This window comes from Echinops telfairi, unplaced genomic scaffold (assembly GCF_000313985.2).
Source record: "Echinops telfairi isolate 266 unplaced genomic scaffold, ASM31398v2 ScPeMD7_2010;HRSCAF=2546, whole genome shotgun sequence".
In the NCBI taxonomy this organism is placed as follows: Eukaryota; Metazoa; Chordata; class Mammalia; order Afrosoricida; family Tenrecidae; genus Echinops; species Echinops telfairi.
Window position 1 is genome coordinate 24,343,533 of NW_022105908.1, and position 13,723 is coordinate 24,357,255.

A 13,723-nucleotide genomic window follows, 5' to 3' on the forward strand; every position below is an offset into this window, starting at 1 on the left:
AGAGTCTGCTGGTGGGTGGGAGGGAGCCCTGGTGCCATAGTGGGTTACATGTTGGCCTGCTAACCACAAGGTCGGCAGTTCAAAACCACCAGTGGCCTTGGGAGAAAGAGGAGGCTTTCTACTCCCGTAAAGAGTTACAGCCTCAGAAACCAACAGGGGCCGTTCTACCCTGCCCTGTAGGATCGCAATGAGTTGGCATCAACTCAGCGCAGTGGGCTTGGTTGGTTTGGGTGTGTAGGCCACCCCAGGGCCTGCTAGGCAGTGTTTGATTCTAGGGGTGCCCTCCTGGCTCTCAGCCTGTTCCACCCTCTACTGGCCCTTCCTTCCAGGGGGACAGCTCCTTTGTGGTCATGACCAATTTCATCATGACTCCCGGGCAGGTTCAAGGCTACTGTGCAGAGGTGAGGCCTGGGGAGACCCCAGGGAGAGCAGCCTGGTGGGAGGCCCCCTTGGGTCCTGGAGGGGAAGCCACAGGGACTTGGGGCCACAGGAGTGGGGCTCGGGGCCTGACCAGTTAGAGCAGAAGTTGGTGCCACAGCGCGCCCAAAGGCGGGTTTTTAGAAGTAGATCACGCAGGACTCTCTGGGCATCTCTAGCACGGACAACTTTTTGGCTAGCAGCCCAGCGAGTTCACTGTAGATGCCCCCCCAGTGCCTCACTCCCCGCCCCTCCGCACTACCTCTCCACCCCCCACCCCCACCCCCAACTGTGGATGGCTGGGTAAGTGCTCAGCTTGTGATCTTTGATGGGGCTGTGTTGGTAGGGGCTTGGGGGAGGGGATTGTGACCCAGGGTCACCCCCAAAGGGGTCTGAGAGTCTGCCTCACATCCTCCCCAGGGCCCTGGGGGCGGGAGGGGCTCTTCTCAGGACCCCACCCAAGAGGTCTGGGGCCAGCAGCTCTCCCCTCCCTCAGCACCCGGAAGGGGGCACATGCAAAGACGACAGCAGCTGCAGACCCGGGAAGGCCGAAAGGAAGGCCCAGGGTAAGGCCCGCCTCCGTCATGTCCCTCCTGCCACGCCCCCGCCTGTGCCCACCCCAGGCTGTCTCCCCAGGAAGCCCTTCAGCTTGCTGCCCTTCCAGCCACCCAGACCGTGCCCTGTCCCCACCATCTAGCCTGAGACTCGTTCTCTTGGGTGCTCTACCCCTGGAGCTCCGAAGGGTGGGGCCTCGGACCTCAGCTGCACCCCCAGTTCAGCGTGGGCACTCAGGCCCTCCTCCTGGTCCCAGGCATCCGCACGGGCAAGTGTGTGGCCTTCAACAGCACCATGCACACCTGCGAGATCTTCAGCTGGTGTCCTGTGGAGGTGGACGACCAAGTGCCACGGTAACGCCCCATCCTTTCCGGGGCGCAGGGTCCTCAGGCCAGACCGATGGGCCCCTGTGCTCTGGGAAGGATCTGTGCCTTTGTCTTTATCTGACCCTCACCCCATTCCACCCACCCACGGGCCCAGGCTCATCCCCTGCCTCGCCCCGGATCAAGGGGCCCTGAGAGTCACCATTAAAGCACGCCCACCTCCCCACCAGAGGAGGCCATGCACTCGCACCACCACCACCACCCCCACCCCAGCCCTGGCAGGCAGGACCCCCCGGGGGAGGAGCCGTGAGTGAGTGCATCTCTTCCAGCCCCGCGCTTCTCCGGGAGGCTGAGAACTTCACCCTCTTCATCAAGAACAGCATCAGCTTTCCACGCTTCAAGGTCAACAGGTGCGTGGGAAAGGCAGGCAGCTGTGGGGCACCTCAGCCTCCACGCCCTCTTCCCCTGCTGTTGGCCTCCCTCAGGCAGAAGCCCCTGAGCCCTGGGCTGGGCTGCCTACGTTTCCCAAGGAACGGGCATTTCCGGGAGGGAACCCCCCCACACACACCCCACCCCCTCCCAGAGCTTTGGGATCAGGTGGGCACCCTCCCAGCAGACACAGGGCTGCTGCCGCTGCCCCGACAGGCGCAACCTGGTGGAGGAAGTGGACGCTGCCTACATGAAACGCTGCCTCCACCACAAGACCACCCACCCGCTGTGCCCCGTCTTCAAGCTCGGCTACGTGGTGCAAGAGTCCGGCCAGAATTTCGACTCCCTGGCCGAGAAGGTAAAGTGGGGAGGGGGGTGCTGGACAGGTGCAGGGACCCAGGGTCATCCGGCCACTAAAGGCTTCCGAACCAGTTCATCTCCCCCCAAAGCCTCCCTGGGGTGGGTCAAGTGTATGCCTGGCTCTGTCCCCTCATACTGTGGGATCCTGAGGGCTAGGCCTGTGTCCTCAGCAGAACCTGGCATGGGCCTGGCACAGACTGGACGTGGGCAGATGCTGTCACCTGGATATAAGCTGCCATCTAAATAAAACCAGTAAAAGCAGCTGGAGTCCCAAAGCCCATGACCAGGAGGACATTATGAGTCAGAATCAACCGGCCATAGGTCTGCTGTTGTTGTTCGGGTATGTTTTGTTTAGAAGCTGCTGGGGTGGGGAGCTCAAAACCCAAGAAACCCCGACTCTCTGCCACTCATGGAGACCCTAGAAGACAGGGTGGAACTGCCCCTGTGGTATCTGAGACTGTAACTCTGGAAGGCAGTAGAAAGCCTTGTTTTTCTCCCATGGAGCAGCTGGTGGTTTCGAACTGCTGACCTTGTAGTTAGAGGCCAATGCATAACCACTACGGCACCAGCTGCCAGGTGACCTGACAGTGAATGGTTAGAGGAGCACATGGAGTCTGGCTTTCATTGGTTGAGTCTACGTTGGAAGCACGGCAGGGGATGGGGGGCAGGGAGGGGCACAGGTTGGAGAAGTGGGCAATTAGGGGGTAAGGCCTGGCCATCAGGAGCCAGTCTCTGTGGGCATTGTCATTTGGCTTCCTGGAACAAGTGCTGCCGAGGCTGGGAGTCAGAGGTCTACTATCCCAGACTCCTACAATGTGGCCCTTGTCCCTTTGTGTACTCAATCTCTCACGCTGAGGGTTCCTGGGAATTCCGGATGCTGAGACCTTTGGTCGCTTGGGTTTCCAAGAAAAACAATACATTATAAGGCGCCCCAATGGCTAAATGTTGGACGGTTAACTGAAAGGCTGGTGATTCTAACTCACCCATTGGCTCAGTGAGAGAAAGGCCTGGCCGTGTGCACCCATCAAGATTTCAGCCCAGGAAGCCCTGTGGGACAGGGCTACTCTCACCTCGGAGTGGACAGGACAGCTCACCCAAGTCAAGACAGCAGCTGAGTAAGGAACACCCGTCTCTCTGACCGAGTGCCGATCCTGCTCCACCCCACCTGGCGGGAAGTGGGGGTGGGGTGGGGGGTGGTCTTAGACCAATCTCTTCCTTTCTGCACTTGGCTCAGGTGGTCTTCTGAAAAGCCAACCATGGAAAACCCCATGCAAACCCCAGCTCAGTTCTGCTCTGACTCACACGGGGTCGCCAGAAGTCTGAGCCCACTCAATAGCACTGGTGTTTAAAATAGCACCAGTGCCACGGGGGTGCTCGAGGAAGAGTGAGTTCTTACACGTGGCAGCACTTCGGTACACCCACTCCTCGTTTAGACTCCCTCATTGCCCCCCATCTCCCATTCCCCACAAGGGTACCTAACAGACCCATCCGACTATTCCGCACGGGAGCGAACCAGCGAGGCCATGTGGAAACAGGAGCGGTGAGAGATGTGAGTCGCTCTGGCAGTGACGGTTAAGGTTCCGTGTCAACGTGGCCATGACTCTCGGTGGTTTGGCAGTTCTCTGGGGATTTCGTCATCTTCCATTTTTCTGGTCGGATGGGATTCTCTTTCATTTTCTCTTAACACCCACTGTCACATACTGATCTGGTCTTAGGACCCTAACCTCATTGATGAAGAGTGGGGGTGTATGACCTGCTTTGTGTCCGTCCTTCATTCTGCTCCTGCGTCCACGTCCTCAGACGTGGAAATCAGTCCCTCTCTTGTGAGTTCACACACACACACACATGCAAAGGAAAACCCGATCACAACACATTTGGCTAGAGCACGGGCCAGCAGGATTTCCCCATGGTCTCTGGCATGTAGACTCAACTCCGTCATTAAAGAGTCAAAGCAACCATCAACCGGTGACCCTGGAGTCTCGCCCTGAGGGCGATGCTGTGCGTGTCCCTGTGGAACTGTGCCCACGGGGTTTCCAGTGGCTGATTTGGTAGAAGCAGATCACCAGGACTTTCTTCTGAGGGGCGTCTGGGTGGGGTCAAACCTTCAGGGTTTTTTTTCAGTTAGCAGCCCAAAGAAACCCCAGACAGTATATCAATGATGGATGGGACCAGCTGTGGCGATGGGCCTCAGTTTGCCGACCCTTTGTCAGGTTTACGATGTAGCAACCTACAACCTAACAGCAGAATATCAGGCCCTCCTCAGCTGAAACAGGAGTGCTGCAAACTGGCTGCTAACCAAAAGGTTGGCAGGTCAAGTCCACCCAGAGGTGCCTCAGAGGAAAGGCCTGGTGATCCCCTCCTAAGAAAACCCTATCAGGCACATCTCCACTCTGCATCATGTGGGAGTCCCATGCATTGGAACCAAGCCTGCAGCAACTGGTGTGATGCTGGGCTCATCCTCCACTGGGGATTTCTCTCATCCTTCTCCTTCTGCAGCTGCTCACCTCCCGCCTAACAGCCCATCTCCCTGCCAACCCTCACCGCAACTCTTCTCCTGTTGCTCAGCCTACCCCGCAACTACTATCCACTCCGCCCCCTCCTTGTCCCTATTCCTTGTCTCTCCCAGAAGAATTTTACTTCCCCGATGCTCTCGGCCCATCCCATGTGTACCCCCCCCCCACTCCCTGCCATGATTAAGTCATTTATTAGGGAAGTTAATGGATAGGATATAGTTGTTCTGGTTAGGATTAGTCTCTTTTAAGCCGTGGGGCTCCCTTTGACCTCTGCCCGACTTGGGCAAATGCTACAGGTCTCTTTTAACATTGCCCATAAATGCCCCAAAGGCACTGCATTCTGCCACCAGCCTCAGCCTAAAGGGACTCAACTCAGGCTCTCTGGGTCAGCAAACCTGGCTCTCCCAGTTAAGTGCCGGGAGGCAACCCACTCTGCAAATGAGTCTCCCCGCGTCGGAAGGCACTCACCACGCTGTGCGGTAGGTGGGGAAGCTACCACACTGCCTCTTGCTCTTGGTGCCGCTTGCCGCCATCTCCCCACAACTCTTGTGTTACAACTCTGTCTCCTGGATGGAGGAGGTTCCTCTTGCTGGGATCTCGGGGTCCAAAGGATGCGCTCCATTCCTGGCTTCTCTTTCTTAATCCACTCTTTTCAGACTCGCTCTTTTCATTCAACAACGATTTGCTTGGGCAAAGACCTGCATTAGGAGCTCAGGAGGCTGTAACAAATGAGACAGTCGGCCACAGCCTCATGCAGCTTACAGCTCTGGCGAGTTAATAAAATAACCCCACAAGCTAAATATATAAAGTACAGCACGTTCGGCAAGAAAACGCAAGCGTAGAACGTGAGCTGATAACAAAACAGAACCAAACAACCAAATCTTTTGCTGTCAAGTCAATTCTGACCCATGTTGACCCTGTAGGACAACCTAGATCTGCGCCCCAGGGTTTCCAAGGCCGTAATCTTCACGGAGCAGACTGCCATGTATTTCTCCTGAGCGGCTGCCAGTAATCTGGTCTTTCTGTTAGCAGCCGCGTGCTTTAACCAGGGCACCACCAAGGTTCCTCCTGAGCAAACCCACTGCCACCATGCCAATTCCTGCTCAGGGCAACCCCGGGGAGGCCTCTGGAGACTGTAACGCGTCATGGGAGCAAGATAGCCTCGTCTTTCTCCTGAGGGGCAGCTGGTAGGTTTGAATCGCCAACCTAGCCGTTAGCAGCCCAACACAACCCACCATGCCGCCAAGGCTCCAAAGGGACGGTCTTTAGACTGGAGACAGATGGCCGTCAGGGAAAGCGACCAAAGACTGTGAAGGAGCCAGGCTTGTGGGGAATGGTGCCTGGGCCCAAACCCTGAGGTGACTGTCAGAAAGCTGGACACGGAGTACTTCCGCCAGAGGAAAGCCGCCTAGGAGCTCAGCGTGTTCCGTCTCCCCAGGCAGCTACTAAGTTAGGTTCCGGTGGAAATGAATTCAAATTTCCTGAGAGCATCATGGATGGAAAGGAGAAACCTGGGGGCCCGGTGTCATGTATGTCCAATGGCTACCTTCTGATGGCCTTGAACTCACTGTAAGGAGAGAGCATGCACTAACGTCAGGAAGCAGAGAAGCCACGTTGAGTGGCCCAGATCAGTCTGCTGAGAATGACACCGAGGAGGTCAGTGTTGGAGAGATCCCATCCCCTGTGCTATCCAGAGTGCGCAGGTACTGAACCTACCAGGTTCACTACACCGACAGCTCCCCTGAGATTCCCGAATTCCCAGTTGCACCTGGAATCACACTGGAACTGATGGCCGCAAGCGTCTTAGATCATTCAATAACATATATGATAATAAACTGTACATTTTTTTCAATAGAATACCTGTAGTTCTGTTAGTAATTTTTTCACATAGCATGTTGCCTGTGTGCCATTGGGCTCTGTAAAATTCACTGCAAAGCAGAAAAAATAATCAAAAAAAGAAAATAGAAAAAAAATCAAAAAAGAAAGCTAAGGCGTGGGAGTGGGGGTGGGTCAGGACGTGAGGCCAGAGAGGCGGACAGGACCTCTGGCCTGAAGCAGCTTCTCAGTGTAGTTTCTCAAACAAACGTTCCTTCTTCAAGAGGCGATGGTAGCAGCCAAGGGACATAGAGGTCAGCATCCCCAAAGCCCGATTCTTAAACCGCCCGTGTCCCCGCAGGGCGGGGTGGTCGGCATCACCATCGACTGGGACTGTGACTTGGACTGGCACGTGCAGCACTGCAAGCCGGTCTACGAGTTCCACGGGCTGTATGAGGAGAAGAATCTGTCCCCAGGTTTCAACTTCAGGTGCCTGCCCGGCCCCCCTGCGGCACCCTCCTTGGCACCCCTGGGGCTTTCTCCTCCCTGAACCCCTTGAGACAAAGCACGTGTCCCTAGGGGGTGGGGGGGAACAAAGGAGCCTGGGGAGCCACCTTCCTGCCTGGCATTGGCCAAGCATGGCACCAGCAGGCAGCAGGACCTCAGAGGCCTGCTCCCCCTGCCCTGGGGCTCAGTCCTCAAGAGGCCCATCTGGCGGGGACTGCTGGGAAATTGCTGATGTGAGGAGCTAGAGCAAGGGTTGAGGGTGGCTCCCTGGAATTGTTGGTTTGGGTCTGGGGTCCTCCCTGTGTCTGCCCCCTTGCAACCCTGAGCTAGACCCCATCCCTCCCTGGATCACCCTCTCTGTATAATGGGGTGTGTGTGCTGTACTACTCCTGGCCCCCTTGCAGCCCCGAAGCTCTGGGAGCATCTGACCCAAGATGCTCTGTGCCCCCCTGCTGCAGCCTCCCCCTCCCCCTAGGTTTGCTAAGTACTTCATGGAAAACGGGACCAACCAGCGCCACCTCTTCAAGGTGTTTGGGATCCGCTTTGACATCCTGGTGAAGGGCAAGGTGAGTGTCATGGGCGGGAGCAGCCAGCCAGAGGCCCAGCCTGAGTTCCTGCACCTGGCTTTTGGGAAGTTAGCTGGGAGGCCCTCAGCACTGCTTACTTCGAATAAAGTGGGGTGCGGGTCAATCAAGGGCAGGGCTTTCCAGCCAGTGGACATTCATCTTTCATTGTCCTCCTGGGTCCAGCAGGCAGATCTGAGGTCAGAACCCGGCTCTCTTGGCCAGCAGCTGGGCGCCCAGCCTGAGCTAGAGGCCCAGGCTACAGGGACAGTTAACAATTAGGGCGAGGAAGCCCCTTTGTCCCAGGCTCTCACAATTGTTGTGAGAGGCTCTGTCCAGTCAGGCCCCTTCTGGCTGTCAACCCCTTCCTCCTCTGATCTCTGCTCCAGGCCGGGAAGTTTGACATCATCCCCACCATGACCACCATTGGCTCTGGTATTGGCATCTTCGGGGTGGTAAGTGCTGGGGGCATGGGATTACCCGCCCATCCTACACCTCGGTAGCAGCCCCAGGTCACTCACTCCAAACTGTGTCCATCACTGCTGGGCCAACAAGTGACTCACTCCAAAAACGAAGCATCACCACTGAGCTGAGCCCACGCTGCCCACTCCCAGCCTCCTAGACCCCCACACAGCTAAAGAGACCGAGGCCTATTGCTGGGGCAGGACAGAGCGATGTGGGCAGTCTTGGACTCCCAGGGAGTCTTGTAGTGCCCCCGTAGCTCATGGGAAGCACGTGAGGTCCAGAGGAGGACAGGATTCTGTCAGGACTACCCAGTTCACAGGGATCGACGTGGGATGTGGAAGGTTCTGGACCCCCACCCCTGATGCCCAGGCTCTCTCCTCCACCCACCACCCCAGGCAACAGTTCTCTGTGACTTACTGCTGCTTCATATCCTGCCCAAGAGGCACTACTACAAGCAGAAGAAGTTCAAGCACGCAGAAGACATGAGGTCAGGGGAGGTAAGAGAACTCCCAAGGCTTCTGGTCAGGTCTGTGTTGGGAGGGTCAGTGGCGTCCCCCAGAGCCCACTTTGGTCTGGCCATACCCACACATGTCCACACAGGGAGAGCGAGACCTGGCAGCCACCAGCTCCATCCTGGACCTGCAGGAGAACATGAAGACGTCCTGAACCCCAGCCCCTGACTCCCGTCTGGACGTAGTGTGAGGCTTCAGCACAGGGCTCTGGTGGCATCCCGGCCAAGGCCGAGGGTCTCCCCAGGAGCCCTGCTGCCCTCTCCACAGTCACACACCCGGCTGCCGCTCAGCAGGGGCCTGGGGAGAGACCTGTGCGATTCTGGGCTCTGGCGCCAGCTCTCTCCACCTGCAGGGCAGGCCCACTCTAGTCTCAGCCGCCCCTGGTCAGAAGGGCTGGGGCAGGACAGGTACCTCTCGCTTGGCATTTCTCTTGGTCCTCAGGGTCTGCCTCTGTGCGCTCCAGTGTGGCAGCGACTAGCCAGAGGCGACAACGGAAACTTCCACGAACTAAAAGGGCATCGTATGAAGATGCCCTGTGGCTGCCACACTGGATGTCACGGAACCTCGTCATCATCGCAGGAAGGTCTATCGCATAGCCCTGTTTGTGCCCCACTTCTCACCGGCCTCCCATCTCCCCGAGGAACTAGGACACAGCGCAGATGCCTGGGCCCCTCCAGGCCTCCTGAACCCGAGATCTTGAGTGCTGGGCTCATGCCTGGCTCCCTCCTTTTTGAAACCTGAGCTTAAGAACCCCTGCTCTAGAACTTTCTGACTCTAAGTCCCAGACCAAAGTGTCAGACTTAGGCCTGGGACTACCATGTGGCAGGTGGGGGCATTGGATAGGGTCTTGGACACCCTCAGCATCTATGTGGCTTGTACACGTGCCACACGATGTCTTCTGTACACACTTCCATGCACACACCTCTGCCGCCACCCTATGTTTGAGCAGTTTAGGCCCTCTCCACACCTACACCCCCATGTCATGGGACTCCCCGGCACAGGCATGCTCCTCCCGACAGGTGTCTGGCCAGGACAATCCCTTCTTCAGGCCAAGAATCCTTACTCAGCTACCTCGGGTCCGGCTGGGACCCTCGGTCGGATCTGGGTTCCCTGCCTGTGGGCCCAGCCCCAGCTCCTAAGGCCTGCCCGACTGTGTCTGAGCACGGTCTCGGGGAGGATGGACAGAGTACAATAAAAGGAGTGATGACCATCCTTTCTGCCTTCTGTACTTCCTTCTGGCTCTCTCTGAACCTCAGTGTACCCATCTGGGAAGGGGGAGCCTAAGCTGAGCTATCTCTGAGGTCCCGCCGGCTCTTCAGTGAGCTTGCACTTATACCCTGAGCCCAGCGAGGTCCGGGCTGAGGGTCAGCTTGCCTCTGCCCAGGCACAGTCCTGAATATTAGCATTCTTCTTCCCCAGTCCTCCCACGGTTCTGGGGGGCCTGGTGTGGGGACCAGCTGAGAAGCCCAGGAGTGGCCTCATGAAGGCTGAGAGGAGAAAGGAGCTAGCTGTCCCGGGAGGGACTCTGGAGATAACCCCCTAGAGGGGAGGAGGCCCGAACTGGAGACATTGTGGAAAGTTTCTTCAGAGGCCCTGCTGGGGACATGGCCTCCAGTTGTAAGCATTTCCAGCCCTGTCAGCTCTGGACACCCCCTCGCCCCATACTCCGGCTAGACCGGAGCTACCCAACAGCACTTTCTGCAGAGCCGGGAACATTTCTGTCTGTGCCACCCAAGATGTTATCCCATAGCTGCATAGGAGGAGCCCTGGTATGGTCATGGGATATGCATTCAGCTGCATACTTCAAGGTCACCAAGTCGAAACCCTCAGCCGCTCCACAGGAGAAAGATGGGGCTTTCTCCTCCCCTAAAGATTGACAGTCTCAGAACCCCACAGGGGCAGTTCTACCCTGTTCCTATAGGGTCGTGATGAGCGCCAATCGACTCCGTGGAAGTGAATTTGGTTTGAGCCACCTGTGGTAGGTCCCTGAGTTTCTGCCCAACTGCTAACCTACAGGTCGGAGGCACCATGGAAGAAAGGCCTGGTGGTCTGCTTCCCTAAAGATCAAAGTCCCCGCACCACCATCTCTTGTCCCTCGCTCCCCCACCTCCATCCCCCCACAAGCAAACCATACAGCAGGCCTACTCTGCGACACCTGGGGTTGTGATGAGTACAAAGGACCCAAGGGTGATGGGCTTGGCTGTGGGTTTAGCCACATGTGAGCGCTTCCAACATAGCTCTTGCCACGGAGGAGCTGCGTTCTTTCCCTGTGATTTCTTTTTAATGAATCTAATGATGGTCCAATATGGTAGCCACTGCCCTCCCCAGCAGGCCCTTGGCTGTCTGACCTGCTTCTCAACCAAGAACATCACTCAGATTTTGGGACTGGGAACTCCCCTCTCGGCCTCCTTCTCTCTTCTCCAAGCTCACCTGTGTGTGCCCCTCCAACCCCCCCCCTCCCCAGAATGAGTAGACGTTTCTTCCTCTGTAGCCCATGGGGACCCAGGCCAGAGACCTCCTCTTCGCTCTCCCACCCGGGTGTCCCGCCTCCTTTTGTTCTCTCCTTCCGCTGCCCTGAAGCTGGGCCAGCTCCCGCGGGGGGGCACAGTCACCCTTCCAGAAAGACCAGTCTACACTCCCCTCTGCCAATGACCTCGGCACCTCAGCCTCCTTCTCCAGGATGCCCCTTGCCAAGGACATCAGCCTGGCCCGCCAGTATCTATTGACCAAGCCCTCCCTGCAGAAAGATGTCCTTCCAGCATCTCCTAGGACTCACTCTCTCCCGATTTCCCAGTGGGTCTGAAGCGCAGAGCAAAGAGGTTCCGATGGCACCTCACCGGGTGTCCTTGGGCAAGTTGCTTAACCCTCCCAGCCTCTGCTGTGAGCCAGCGATAATCACAGCCTCTACTTGGGTTGGGATGAGATGAAGTATCTACAGTGCCTGGTGTGACGGAGTCTGGCTCATGGCCCTGCCTGCAATCTAGCCACCTCTTCAATGGTGGAGTCAGCTAGGGACCCCAGATAGCAATTCTACCCCCCCACTCCCCACCCCATTCTCACCCCCGGTTCCTGGCACGTAGTTGCCTAGAATGAAGCCTGCACTTCCTAGACTTTTAAACGGAGTCTGGCTGTGTGACTAAGTTCTAACCACTGGGCTGTATCAAAGGCTACCTGGGAATTTCCCTATGGAAAGAGCTGGCAAAGGCCCTCTGAGCCCTGGAGGTGTGGTGGGTTTACATGTTGGGCTGCAAAGACAAGGCCAGCAGTTTGAAACCACTAATCGCTTCTCAGGAGCAAAAAAATGAGGCTTTCCGTCCTGAGTTCGGAAATCCAGTTCCACCCTATCCTATGGGGTCACTATGAGTCAGTCACTCATTGGCTACACAGCAGTGGGTTTGGTTGGTGTTTCAGCTCCATCCCACTGCCTGGGGGCATGGACGTGCTGGCTGGAGATCTAGTTGCCATCCTAAGCCATGAAGACAAAAAGAGGTTGGTAGAGCAGTGTGTGGAAGGCAACCTCAAGCTCATAGGCTATGGACCAGAGCTCCCAGGGGTTTCTGTTAGTCTAGCCTAACCCAGTGCAGGATTCTTTTCCCCTTAAATGTGTTTCAGGCTCTGTCTTGCTCAGGGTGCCTGCCATCTTTCCCATGGTTCTCCTTACAGTATGGGCTCCTTCTGACGATTCCCCAACGGTGCCCCCAGCCAGCCCTCTTTTCTGAACTCCAGCCCTCATATCCATCCTTCCCTCATTCATACCCAATTAGTTACTCATTCAACAAACACCGATGATGTGTCAGGTCAGGCTGTGTGCTGGATACATCCGCCATAGTCCCTGTCCTCAAAGAGCTCCCAGTGCAGCGGGGAAGAGGCAGGTAAGCATATGCTAGGTCCATGAAAGCCCTAGGAGGGACAGCTAACCTAGGGCAGACCCTGGGGAGGTAATAGAGAAATGGTGCCTGACAGAAGTGGCACGGAATAAAGTCCTGAAAGACAGATAGGTTGACTTTATTGAACCAAATTTAAGGATAGTAGGGAGCCCTAAAAGATTTCAAAACACGTGTTGGACTGTGTCTCTAGAAGATTAAGCTGGTTGACAAATGGAAAAGGCTAACAGAGAGTGAGATTGGAGGTGGGGAGGCTAGTGAGGCAGCAGGTGCAAGGTGAGTGTGGCCTCAGCTGGGGAAGGGGTGGACAGAGTGAATTTTTGAGAAGCAGAATGAGCAGGACTAAGGACCCCAGGTGGCACTGTGGGTTTGGCAGTGGTCTGCTAACCTCAAGGTCGGCAGTTCAAACCCACCAGCTGCTCCACGGGAGAAAGATGAGACTGTCCTTTCCTATAAAGATTTACAGTTTCAGAAACCCTAAGGAGGAGGTCTTTTCCCTCCTATGGGCTCGTTATGGGTAGCATTGGGTTGGGTTGGTTAGTTACAGGCACGGTTTTATCATCAACTGTTTGGATAGGAAAGGGGTAGACTATGGGTCTCCCTAGGTTCTGGCTCCAACTTCTGAGACAGGGACACAGGAGGTCAGGTTTGTGGGGAGTGAAGTGGCAGGGAGGGTTGGGGGCAGGGCTGAGGTGCCAGAAGGATCCACAAGTGGAGTGCTTAGCAGAATGAAATGAGTAGCTGATGAGCTGACCACAGGATGCTGGGGAGGGGTCTCCGAGCCCCTAAGAACAGCCGCCACGAGAAGGTCCCCTTCATTCCCTCTGCGACACCTCGTCAATTCCCGCTGCCTACTCCCACAACTCGTTCCCAAACATGAAGCCGACGGCGACAGTCAATATTCTTGGCTACACTCCTCTGGGAGGCCCTGCCCCTAAGCCTGCCATTCCAGGCCTTTCTCCCTCAGTCTAGGCCACGGCTTCAAGCCTCGTACCTCGCCCATCTTACCTCGCCCCTCCCCTAGCACGCACCGAGCCTCACCCCTTGAGGAGGGGTGGCGCTCTTGCCCCGACCCGCCAGGCTGCAAGAAGGCGGAGGATTTGGGGGGGCGGTGGTGGTAAGCATCTGTGGCCCTCAGGTCCGACCGAGGGGTCCAGGCAATGACCCGGAGGTTTTTGGAGTGTGTGCGTGGGTGATGCTCAGGGCAGCCAGCGCTGGGGCGCCGGGGGCGTGACGGGGCCCAGCCCCGCCGCAGCAGGAGGGGCCCCGCCCTCGCCTGCACCGCCCCTCCCTCAGGGGGCGGGGCGGGAGCCCAGGGCTCTGATTAGGCGGCGCTGGCGGGGCCGCGCAGCCCGACCAATGAGCGGCGGCCGGGCGCGG

General features: G+C 57.0%; 1 protein-coding gene and 1 pseudogene across 1 annotated transcript in view; both read left to right on the top strand.

Annotated features, from left to right (window-relative positions):
* Positions 1-8,638, top strand: part of P2RX1 (purinergic receptor P2X 1) — a 20,429-nt gene extending 11,791 nt beyond the window's left edge. The window contains exons 4-13 of the mRNA XM_045293335.1: positions 297-401; positions 914-983; positions 1,229-1,325; positions 1,625-1,705; positions 1,941-2,082; positions 6,774-6,901; positions 7,395-7,485; positions 7,872-7,937; positions 8,343-8,444; positions 8,548-8,638. Of these exons, the coding sequence (XP_045149270.1) occupies positions 297-401; positions 914-983; positions 1,229-1,325; positions 1,625-1,705; positions 1,941-2,082; positions 6,774-6,901; positions 7,395-7,485; positions 7,872-7,937; positions 8,343-8,444; positions 8,548-8,613 (948 nt within the window). The 3' untranslated portion in view covers positions 8,614-8,638. The remainder of the gene's footprint in view (positions 1-296; positions 402-913; positions 984-1,228; positions 1,326-1,624; positions 1,706-1,940; positions 2,083-6,773; positions 6,902-7,394; positions 7,486-7,871; positions 7,938-8,342; positions 8,445-8,547) is intronic.
* On the top strand, positions 6,090-6,463 carry LOC105979819 (annotated as a pseudogene).
* Positions 8,639-13,723: the final 5,085 nt, after the last annotated feature.